Here is an 11,509-nt window from a genome sequence, read left to right as displayed (position 1 = left end):
GCATTTATCAGTCCAAATTGTGACTTGGCTTCAGCCGGTTATCCAAAATCCCTCAGAAATGGGACAATTGCTCCCGGATTCTCCGTATCTTCCCCTAGTTCTGGGCACTCGCTTTCCCTTTGCACCTCGCAGGACGTGTCAGCCCAGCTCCCATTTTGCAGCCGTGGTTCTGCGGGGAGAGCGTGGCCGTGGCTGTCCCCACCGGGGACACCCCCATGCTGCACCCCGGAGCCCTCGGGGAACACACGGCAGCGCTGAGCGGGGAGCAGAGCCCTCGCCCCTGGGAGCAGCCCCATACCCCTCCTTCCCCCTTACCTGGCCCAGGTGAGCACACCTGAGCGGTGACAGGCAGCCCGGGCCACCAATGCGTGAGGAAGAGGAAGGGCTGTGGCCACCAATGGGTGCGTAGGGGACAGCCCCTGCCAGGGCTGGATAAGTCCCGGAAATCCCAGTTTGCCCAGTGGGAGTGGGGCTGTGGCGCTGGGCGAGATGCGGGGCAAGGATGATGAGTACGATTACCTCTTCAAAGGTGGGTCTCCTGCCTTGCCTGCGCTGCTCCGGCCATGCCTGCGATGAGCTGTGCTCAGTCTCAGCCTGCTGCGGGTGCTGCCGTCTCCCCACAGCACCCTCGGGATGGAGCTGGAAGCCGGGGCTTTGGCTTGGACTGGGATATAACACGGCTCCCAGTGCTGGGGACCTGGGTGGGGGGGGGCTTGTTGGGGTGCTCCCGTGCACTGGGCAGAGGGGTGGTGGGTATCAGTGGTGCCGGGGCTGGTGCGTGGTCTGAGGGTGTGCACAGGTCTGTGGCTCTAGTGTTAATTAAAGCAGCTCGTTATTGCTGCGGGAGGAGTCTGGAGCCCTCAGCTGGGTGCAGCACCCAGGGGAGGTGTGGCAGTGCCCGGGTCAGGGTGCTGGTCCCCTGGGGCAGTGGGGACCCTGTGGCACTGTGGGTGCCCCTGAGCCCCTCCAAGTGGGGGGCATTGGGGACCCTGTGGCACTGTGGGTGCTGTGCCGGCCCCTGAGCCCCTCCGAGCGGGGAGAATTGGGGATCCTGTGGCACTGTGGGTGCCCCTGAGACCCTCTGAGCGGGGGGCAGTGGGGACCCTGTGGCACTGCGGGTGCTGTGCCGGCCCCTGAGCCCCTCCGAGTGGGGGGCATTGGGGACCCTGTGGCACTGTGGGTGCCCCTGAGCCCCTCTGAGCGGGGGGCAGTGGGGACCCTGTGGCACTGCGGGTGCTGTGCCGGCCCCTGAGCACCTCTGAGCGGGGGGCATTGGGGACCCTGTGGCACTGCGGGTGCCCCTGAGCCCCTCCGAGCAGGTTTGGGTGCTCTCCTCATCACGGCTGGGCTGGCAGGAGCAGTCCTGGGGGCTGAGGGAGCAATCCCAAGAGGAAAAGCTGTGCCGCTCATCCTGCTGCCATTCAGGGAAAGGATCCCGGGCTCCGGGGTTGTCCTTCCCGGCACTGGTCACGGTGTGACCTCTCCGGTGAGCAAAGCGGGGACAGGGCTGGGTCCTTGGAGGTGTAACGTTGGTTTTCCCAGCTGTGGGAGCCCAGCACCTCCATGGAGCATCCCCATCCGTGCCGCGTTTCCCTGCCGTTAGCATCTCTCCCCTCGCACCGTGGCTGGAGCGGGTGCTGGGGGAAGCCAAGGGACAACTTGGCAACGTCACAACCTCCCGAGCGATAAATGCCGGCCGGGGAATGAGATCACTCGGCGGCCGGTTGTGAGTCAGCTTCCCCGCACGGCCCTGCCCCAAAGGCCCCCGGTAATTCCAGCCACCAACACGCCGGTAGCTCCTCGCACACCTCCCCTGGCCCCTGCCCAGGAAAATCCTCCTCGCTGGAGTTATTCTGGGACCCGGCGAGGAGGAAACTCTGATGCAGCCGGAGCTGGGGGGTCCCTCAGAGTCAGGCAGCTCCTGGGCTGGGGTGGCCTTCGCTTCTCGCCCAGCGTCACGCCAGCAGCGTGGCTCCGAGGTGGCCCCAGCGTGACGTCCTGCTGCGGTGTCCGTCCCTTCCCCGTGATCCTACGGGAGCCGGGGCTGAAAGCAGCTCGGTGCTGGGCTCTGCGTTCCCCTCCTCGGTCTCGTGGTGGTCTCTGGAGTCCTTAAAAATCAAAAGAACTCAGTTTTGAGCGCAAGGTTTGCTCATCCCTCCTGAAGCAGGAGCAAAGCCCAAGGGAGATGTAATATTTAGGGGCACGGAGCTGGGCCAGAGCTCTCTGGGGTGAGACGGCTCTGCTGAGACCAGCTTCTCCCCCTGAGAAATGGGAGATGTCGCCGCTCGAAGCAGCGTTATCCCACCGAGACGGGAGCAGCAGCTGCCTTCCCCCGTTGCAAAGCACGATCCAAAGCCCAGCTGGGCTCACGCGAAGGCTCTCGGTGCTGCTCGAGGGGCTCAGGGTAGGTGAGAAACAGCCCTGGGCACGGCTGCTCCTCGGACCCTTCCTCCAGGCTGTTTCCATGCCCAGCTCTGGGGTGGGACGCGACGTGTCGAGGATGCTGCTTTTTTGTGTGGGGTGGAGGACGCTGCTCGAGGCCCTTCGAGCTCCAGGGGATCGGGCCAAGCACGTACCCCCTCTGCATCGAGGTGCCCCAGCCGGGTTTCCCAAGGCTTTCCCATACCCACGCGTTTTTGGCTGGCTGCAGGGGTGATGCAGCACGGTGCGCTCGTGCCTCAGTTTCCCCTGGCTGTATTTCGTGCTGTCTCCTGGCAGTCCAGGCTCTCGCAGGCATCAGCTGCGCTGCTCCTGTCCCCGGGCCACGGAGGTGCTTGGGGCCGGCGGCTGCTGGGATAGGGGACGCGGCGGTTGAGCTTGGGGGAAGTAGCAACTTCCCGTTGATTAAACACCAAGGCCAGATCAAAGCGGTGAGGCCTCAGGAAGCGTTAACGAACCTGGCTCATCACCCGCCTGCATTCTTCCACCGGTTTGTCCAGGGTACCCTGGACTGTCACGGTCCTCCCGGGGCTCCACGTAGCACGTGGTGGCTTTCAGCCCTGCACGGAGGAGCCACCCTCCCCTCCGCTGAGAGTTGCCCTGAGTTGTGGGGAGGTTGTGCATCCCATCCTAGCAAGTGCGAGCTGGAGGTGATGGGGAAGGGGTTATCCAGGACCTGGAGCAACCTCCGTGGAGGATGGTGGCTACTGAGCGAGTCCAGAGGAGGGTGACCAAGCTGGTGAAGGGTCTGGAGGGTCTGACCTCCGAGGAACGGCTGAGGGAGCTGGGGGTGTTTAGCCTGAAGAAGAGGAGGCTCCGAGGTGACCTTAGTGCAGTCTACAACTACCTGAAGGGAGGTTGTAGCAGGGTGGGAGTCGGCCTCTTCTCCCAGGCAACCAGCAATAGGACAAGAGGACACAGCCTCAAGCTTGGCCAGGGGAGGGTCAGGTTGGACATTAGGAAGCATTTCTTCTCAGCAAGGGTCATTAGCAATTGGAAGGGGCTGCCCAGGGAGGTGGTGGAGTCACCATCTCTGGAGGGGTTTAAGAAAAGACTGGACATGGCCCTTAGTGCCCTGGTCTAGCTGACATGGTGGTGTCAGGGCAATGGTTGGACTCGATGATCCCAGAGGGCTCTTCCAGCCTCAGTGATCCTGTGAATGAGTGTAGATGTGTCCTGCTGCAAATCCCTCAGCCCTGGTGACGAGCACGGCGGTGTGGCAGAGCCGGTGGTCCCTTGCTGGAGTTGCTGCTCCGGCGTTGTCCCCAGTGCGGTCACTGGGTGGTCGTGATCTCAGCCCTGCGGTTGGCTGATCCTGGTGGCATGAAGCATCCCCCAAGCTCAGTCCCACGAGGGTGGGTGAAGTGAAGCGGGCTGCGTTCGAGTGAGCCTGGGGAATGAACGGAGGAATTAAAAAAAGAAAACAAAACAAAACAACCAATTGAGTCATAAACTCAACAAACTTGATAGGGGAGCTGCGTGATAAAGCCTCCCCAGAGCCTGTTGCACCAGATTTTACAGGAACCGGCCAGATCTGGGACAGGCAGAAAATGCACCAAACTAACCCACACCCAGGGATTTCCCAGCTCACGGGCTCAACTGGTAGCAGCGGAGGAGGAGGAGGAGGAGGAGGAGGAGGAGGAGGAGGAGGAGGAGGAGGAGGAGGAGGAAGAGGAGGAGGATGCTTCCTTTCAGACCATATCTTTAGGTCCTCTTATGTTCCCTTGGGCTGGAAGTAGGAGCCCCAGCTCTTCTTGGCCTCTCTGGCCTGGCTGGCTCCGCACAGGTCCTGGCTCTGGTTTTCTGCCTGTTTTGGGTACGTAGGTGCACGTGGCACCTTCCCGTTCCCAGTGCCAAGCAGGAAACCCCTGGCTACATCGAGGCGATGGCAGGAATTTCCTTGAGGGGTATTTATGGGCAGCTGTGGTGTCACCAGGATGAGCAGAGGCTGCTGGTCCTGCCCCCTCACCCTGTGCCTCCTCCCTGGGTGACATGGAGGTGGGATCTGGGGTGGGGCTAGATGTGGAGATCCCCCAAGCTGGGCTGTGGGGTTTGCTGGGATGGTTGGTGTTGTGGGATGCAAACGCTGTTGCTGGGTGTCTGGGGTGGGGGGCTGACACTGTGCTTGTGCCCACCGCCCCCCCAGTTGTGCTCATCGGGGACTCTGGGGTGGGGAAGAGCAACCTGCTGTCACGCTTCACCCGCAACGAGTTCAACCTGGAGAGCAAGAGCACCATCGGGGTGGAGTTTGCCACGAGGAGCATCCAGGTGGACAACAAGACCGTGAAGGCTCAGATCTGGGACACGGCCGGGCAGGAGCGGTACCGGGCCATCACCTCAGCGTGAGTTCCCTTGCTCCCCACCCATGTCCCTCACCCGGGGCTCTGCTGTGACCCTGTCCCCTCGTTGTCCCCCAGGTACTACCGGGGGGCGGTGGGAGCTCTGCTCGTCTACGACATCGCCAAGTACCTGACGTACGAGAACGCCGAGCGCTGGCTGAAGGAGCTGCAGGACCACGCTGACGCCAACATCGTCATCATGCTGGTGGGCAACAAGAGCGACCTGCGGCACCTCCGCGCCGTGCCCACCGACGAGGCCAGGAGCTTTGCAGGTATCGTCTCCCCCATCCTGCCCTGTCCCATCCCATCCCATCCCATCCCATCCCATCCCATCCCATCCCATCCCATCCCATCCCATCCCATCCCATCCCAGGGTGGTTGTAGCTTGTGGCACCCGCCTAAGCTCGCCCTGTCCTTGCAGAGAAGAATGGGCTGTCCTTCCTTGAGACGTCTGCTTTGGATTCCACCAACGTGGAGACGGCTTTCCACAACATCCTCTCGGGTAAGGGGCAACCAGGAAAGGGGGGGGATGACAAGGAGATGGCTTCAGACACTGTGGCCTCCCAGGACCCTGCTGGGGACCCTGACTGTATGTTCAAGGACCTGGGGGTGTTGGTCGATGGCGGCTGAATATGAGCCATCAGTGTGCCCAGGTGGCCAAGAAGGCCACCAGCAGCCTGGCTTGTGTCAGCACTAGTGTGGCCAGCAGGACTAGGGCAGGGATCGTCCCCCTGGACTCGGCACTGGTGAGACCGCACCTCGAATCCTGGGTGCAGTTTTGGGCCCCTCATGACAAGAAAGACCTTGAGGTGCTGGAGCGAGTCCAGAGAAGGGCAACGGGGCTGGGGAAGGGTCTGGAGCACAAGTGTGATGGGGAGTGGCTGAGGGACCTGGGGGGGTTTAGCATGGAGAAAAGGAGGCTGAGGGGAGACCTTATGGCCCCAAGTTGCCCCAGGGGAGGTTTAGGTTGGAGATCAGGGACAATTTCTTCCCCAAAAGGGTTGTCAAGCGCTGGCACAGGCTGCCCAGGGCAGTGGTGGAGTCCCCATCCCTGGGGGGATTTAAAAGCCGTGTAGATGTGGTGCTGAGGGCCATGGGTTAGTGGTGGCCTTGGCAGTGCTGGGTTAACGGTTGGACTCGATGATCTTAAAGGCCCTTCCCAACCAAAACCATTCTGTGACTCTGGGGTGGGATCCTGCTCCCCTGGGTGGGGAGATGTGGGCATTTGCACCCCTTGAGCTGTGTGTTTCGGGCGGGGGCAGGTCCCCCGCTGAAATAGATACTTAAATAAATCTGTTTTTTCCTCCTCTTCTCTCTCTGCTGGCAGAGATCTACCGCATCGTGTCACAGCGGCAGATCACCGGGCAGCCGGAGTCCGAGTTCGGCCCCACCACGACCATCGAGCCCATCCGGGTGCTGCCCACGCAGCAGGAGAGCAGGCAGGCACCCTGCTGCCAGAACATCTGAGCGCCCTGGGGTGCCCCCACCCCGACACCCCTCCACACACCACCCAGCACATGTGTCTCACCCTCTACCTCTGCTTGCTGCAGCCCCCCAGGACAGGCCGGGCTGGCGGCTGCTTCTGCACGGATGCTCTTGTGTGCACCATCACGCTGCCTGTGTGCTGCTCTGTGTTTATGTAGGACCTACACAAACTGGGAGGGGAAAAGCATCAGGGTCTCTCCCCATGTGCACCATCACGCTGCCTGTGTGCTGCTCTCTCTGTGTTTATGTAGGACCTACACAAATAGGAGGAGGAAAAAGCACCAGGGGACATGCTCCCCATGGTTGGGGACATGCCATCCCCTCGTGTCCCTGCTTCCTCCAGCCCTGAAGGCGCAGTCACGGGGTGACTCAGGGTGGCACCGAACAAGCCCAAACATCGTGACTCCCGCGTTTGGTGCCACATTCCTGCGGCACCCCTGGGTGCGGGGCGGGGGAGACGCTGGGTGCACCCTTCTCTCGCCCGGTGAAGCGAGCAGCGACGCAGCCGCTCGCACCCAGCCCTGCCCCTTCAACGCCAAGGGCTGGGTGCACCTCTGGGTGCTGCTGGGGGACACCCGGGTGTGGGGTGCGGGGGGTGACACCCTGCTCGTGCGTGGGAGCACCCTGTTTTTCACGCCGTGAGCCCCCCCGAGGCTGCACCTCTGCCAGGGGAGATCGGAGTGGGGACATGTCCTTTGGGGGAGCCCCCAGGAGGGGACAAGGGGGTCCCAGGGCTTTGGGGGGGTGTGAGGGCAGGGATGGGGTGCAGAGGGTGGGCACCCCGTCCCTCCGCACGCCTCCCACCTGACTTGAACCTGCTCCACTCGTGCGTTGTCACTCGTGGCTGGGGCTGGTGACAGCGTGGGGACACGGTTGCCACTAGATGGAGCGTCTGCTGCAGCCACAGGGTGACAGTGGCCCTGTCCCCTGCCTGGGGGGACAGCAGGTACCTCCCAGGGTGGACATCACCCAAGGCGCTGGGACAGACTGCGCTGAGGCCAGTGCTGCTGTCAGGGCATGATTGGCAGGTGTCAATCAAGAGGGGTGGCAGGCGCTGCGGTGACCTTGCCCGTCCCCGTTAACCCCAGCGCTGGGAGCGCATCCCTCGTCACAGCGGGGGGGTTTGAGGGGTCTCTGTCTCTCCGTGGCTGTCCCCAGTCACCCCACGTCACCTGGCTGGAGCTGTGCCGGGGTCCTGCCTTGGGATGAAAAAGGAATTTGGGCAAAATCCTCAAATAAAGTCGCTGCTGGAGGCACTTTCACTGCCAAGGTCCTTCCTCGAGGCCAGGGACTGTGCCAGCTCCAACCCCACGCCTCTGCCCGCTTGGGCACCAGCATCACCAAGCGATGAAGAGTGTGAGCGGCGAGGAGGAGGACGGGTGGGGAGGAAGGTGTGAGAGTAGCCTGGGTAAACGGGGTGTCTCGCTGGGAGACTGGAGGGGGAGAGCTCGAACTCCGGGCTCGGAGGGGCAGGTTGGATCCTGCTGCCGTGGGGGTGCAGGAACGGCCGCACCGGCCCCGTTTTGGGTTGAGGTTGCCCCTTTTTTGACACGCCAGCCCCAGCAGCATCTTAACCGTGGCTCGAGCCACCCCAGCGCAGCGTGTCCCCTCTGTCCTCATCCCTGAGCTGGCCAGACCCATCCTCTTTGTGTCTGACCACAGGCTTGTCCCCAAGCAAGTGACAGTCATCACCCCACCGGGTCGGACCCTGCCCCGTGCCCACACCAGCTGGGAGAGGCACAGCTCCATCCAGCCCAGCCGGAGAGCCGCCAAGTGCCACCCCCTCCCGTACCACCATCTGCCCGCACCGAAACGCCGTGCCAAGAGGTGATGTCAGCCCCGCTGCCAGCAAAGGTGGGGGCGTGGGGACAGGATGCGGCCCCCAGCCCCGCAAAGGGACGGGGGTTGAGCCACGCGTCCCTCGGGGCTCGCTCCCCCATCCAGCCAGGCGCTGGCACAGCCAGGAGGGATGATGAGCTCATTTCGGCTCACGGAGACACTTCCAGGCTCAGCAGCTCAGTTTTGTTGCAGGTTTTCCAGCTTTTAGATGATTTTTTACTGGAATGAAGTGGTGGGAAGGGTGAAACGAGGCACAGGTTTGCACACAAGGACACCTCGCTGCCACCAGGATGGGGAACGGCAGCCGGTGCAGTGGATCTGATGGTCTTGGCAATTAAACTCCTTTGCTCTAATTAACCCTGAAAAGTATTGCTAAAGGTGTGAAACTCAGCGAAAGACTCATCAGGGGTGGCAGAAGGTGGTTACAGCCTCACCCCCCCCACCCTGACTCAGCCCCGTTCCCACCCACCACTCCTTGACCCCATCCTAAAGCACGGACAGAAACCAAGAGCAGACACCAAGTTTCTTAAGTAATAATACTTTAATAAAATTAAGTTCTTAATGTAATTTAGCACATTTAATACATTAACCCTTTCCCTTCTTTGTTTTCTACAAGTTGTGCAACATCATTATTTTAATTTTTTTATTTTATTTTAATTTGTTTTCCTTCTCCCCTTATACTATATGCCTCAAAACTCAGACAACGAGCCTAACTCTACTTCTATGTTCGGTTATATCTCTCTCTCTCTCTCTCAGGCCTTTATTTTTGCGTTAACGCCGGAGAGATGAAAAAAAAAAACCTGGATGGAACATGTGATCGGTTTCCAATAGTAACAATCCCGACTACAGGTTTCCTATGACGTTAAAAAAGAGTGAAAAAAAATAAAATAAAATAAAAGCAAACACAATATAATAGGGAATGGAGTTTAAATTGGAGGGGCCACACAGGACGGCCGGGCTAACACCGGGCAACTCTGTGGCTGGCTGGCTCAGCGCGAGGTTGGTAGTACCGTGGAGTAAGGACCGTGTGAGAGCACCCGGAGCTGGGGGAAAGCGGATACACGCCAACTTGTACAGCATTTCGGAGCGAGGATGAGAGGAAAGGTGACGTGGTACAGCGTCAAGCAAAGCCATGAAGGGCTGGCGGAGGGCTGCGCTCCCCTAAGAGCCGCCGCCGCCGCGTGGGTATCGCCGAGATCGGCTGCCCGTGGTCCCCGGTGGCTTGGGTTTTGGTTGGGGAATCCCACCAGAGCCGCTTTGCCGGAGTCCCAACGGCAGCGAGCTGGAGCTTGGATCTCTTTGATACCAGGGCAGAGCCAGAGGAAATCCTCTGCAGCCCCAAGGGCTCCTGACCCTGCAGCTGGGCGCCCAGGGGCTGCTCTGGGCATCCCTGGGGATCTCCCTGGCTCGCCTGGGGCTGGCATCAGAGTCGGCTCCGTGGCACAACAGACCAGCTGGTTTGGGATCCATCAGCGCTCACGCCCATCGCCTTTCACGTTTGCTTAACACTGCTTTTAACCCAGGAGCAAATCCTCAATTGCAAACCAGGATCTGGCCCCTGTTTTTTTTTTTTTCCCCCTTTCTTTTTTTTACGATTATCTTGAACAGAATTCATAAGGAAAAACTGGGGAAAAAAAAAAAGTGCTGATCATTTCACAGACGAGCAAAGCAGCCTGCGACCGTGTCTCTCCATCCCAGCTCCTGGGAGCCAAGAGAAGATCTCCACGGCCACGAAGCTCTCTGCAAGTTGTTTCCAAAGCATCATCGCAAGACCAGAAAACACATTCTGCCGTCAGCCGCCCAGTAAACTGGTGGGTGACTTCACTTTTGTTTTATCCCAGCACAGACACCAGTGGAACAACTCCAGATTTTACATTAGTGACACTTTACTGCGGGGGGTGACCTTCGATTTGCTCCATTAGCAGCCCTGAAGCGATGCTGGAGTGGATCCAGTGGGACCATCGCAGCCTGCCAGGGCTGAAGTGACTTCAGATACCAGTAGAGTAACCCCGTTGAAACGGGTGAGTTACACAGGAGTAAAGGCAGGAGCTGCCCGACCTCCACCATCGCCGTGGAGGGCAAAACTGAAGTCAACCCAGCGTACTTATGGCTGAATTTTCCACCAGGTCAACTGAGAGCAGAACGTGACTTGGGAGTACCTACAGGATGTGAAAAGCCACAATAAAACACAGCAATTGCTCCCTAACGGCTTAGAAAGGGTTTTTGGAAGAACCAGCCCATCCTGGCTCTGCTCCTGCCGGCGCTGACACCGAGGAAACCTCGCTGCGGGCTCGGCAGAGGCAGGATGGGACCCTACTATCAGTATACAAGTGACTATATATATACTCTATATATATATATAGTTTTTATATATATATATAGTATATATAGTGTATATATATACTAGTATATTATATATAATAGTATATTTTATATATATACACACTATATATATAGTGTATATATATATAATATACTATAAAGTGCATCCGCTCTCCAGTCCAGGGCATCACTGTACAATGTCAAGCACTGACTTTTCTTCAAGTATCAAAACCCAAAAAAAAACATATTAAAAAATGAGGTAAAACAAAAATGAAAGAGCAAACAGGCCGCCTCGCCACCCCCTACGGGGAAGGACCAGGCGTTTGATGCCACCAAGCACGAACCCCTCCCAAAGCGCGGCGTGGGCAGGGGGGCATCGCGCCCGGGAAGGGTCCCGTGGAGTGAGCTCTGATTCACAGTGCTATAAGCAGAAACCGAATGAGAACTGTTTTCGCTTCCTGTCCTAACCTATTGCATGGCTTTGCTGAACGAATGCTGGTAAGCAACCGCCTCGTCCCACCCCAGCACCAACCGCGCCGGGCGAGGGGCAGCCGCTGTGGTTATCAAAGGCTTTGGGATCCTTGGGGGTGCTCCTGAACTCGTGGGACATCCCTGGGGTTCGCTACGGCCGAGCCACGACGCGGAGGAGAGGAGCAAAAGCTAAACCCCGAGGTAACCACCTTTCAAGGTTGTTTCTTTTCGAGTTATAGCGTGTAAACGGCGATTTTGAGGCAGCGAAAAGCAGTCACCGACGCGCCGGAGAGAAGCGCTGACCCGGCTCTGAAACGTTAAGGACCAAGGTTTAACCGGCTGGGCGGGGGGCACGGGGCTCATCCTGCCCCACCACCGGGGCCAGGGCTGCCCGAAAAACACCCCCCAACCTCCTCCTTCGCTTTCGCAGCCGAAAATCAGGCGCTCGCCACAAATTTTCACCCTCCCGAGAGCAGGACTGGCCGTGGGGAGGCAAAGCTCCGGGATGCCGCGAGCCGGCACAGCCACGGGAAGAATAATTTGCAAATATTTCACCCGTAGCTCCAGCGCTTGAACCCGATGATTTGAGGCTGAGCAATAGCTCTTTTAAGGGA

At 59.3% G+C, this 11,509-nt stretch overlaps 1 protein-coding gene across 1 annotated transcript; it reads left to right on the top strand.

Moving 5' to 3' along the window:
• The first annotated feature begins 489 nt into the window (after positions 1 to 489).
• Positions 490 to 6,245, top strand: LOC137671530 (ras-related protein Rab-11A-like). The gene is made up of 6 exons (XM_068415126.1): positions 490 to 529; positions 4,046 to 4,174; positions 4,586 to 4,781; positions 4,857 to 5,050; positions 5,200 to 5,280; positions 6,106 to 6,245. The coding sequence occupies exons 1-6, from the start codon at positions 490 to 492 to the stop codon at positions 6,243 to 6,245; spliced, it is 780 nt and encodes a 259-aa protein (XP_068271227.1).
• The last annotated feature ends 5,264 nt before the right edge of the window (positions 6,246 to 11,509 follow it).

Source organism: Nyctibius grandis, chromosome 17 (assembly GCF_013368605.1).
Source record: "Nyctibius grandis isolate bNycGra1 chromosome 17, bNycGra1.pri, whole genome shotgun sequence".
In the NCBI taxonomy this organism is placed as follows: Eukaryota; Metazoa; Chordata; class Aves; order Nyctibiiformes; family Nyctibiidae; genus Nyctibius; species Nyctibius grandis.
This window is presented reverse-complemented; position numbering and strand designations above follow the sequence as displayed.

Coding starts and splice junctions, on each gene's coding strand:
- LOC137671530 (XM_068415126.1), top strand. CDS start 490: ATGCGGGGCAAGGATGATGAGTACGATTACCTCTTCAAAG. Junction 4,175..4,585: donor TATGTTCCCTTGGGCTGGAA/GTAGGAGCCCCA, acceptor CCGCCCCCCCAG/TTGTGCTCATCGGGGACTCT. Junction 5,281..6,105: donor TTTCCACAACATCCTCTCGG/GTAAGGGGCAAC, acceptor CTCTGCTGGCAG/AGATCTACCGCATCGTGTCA.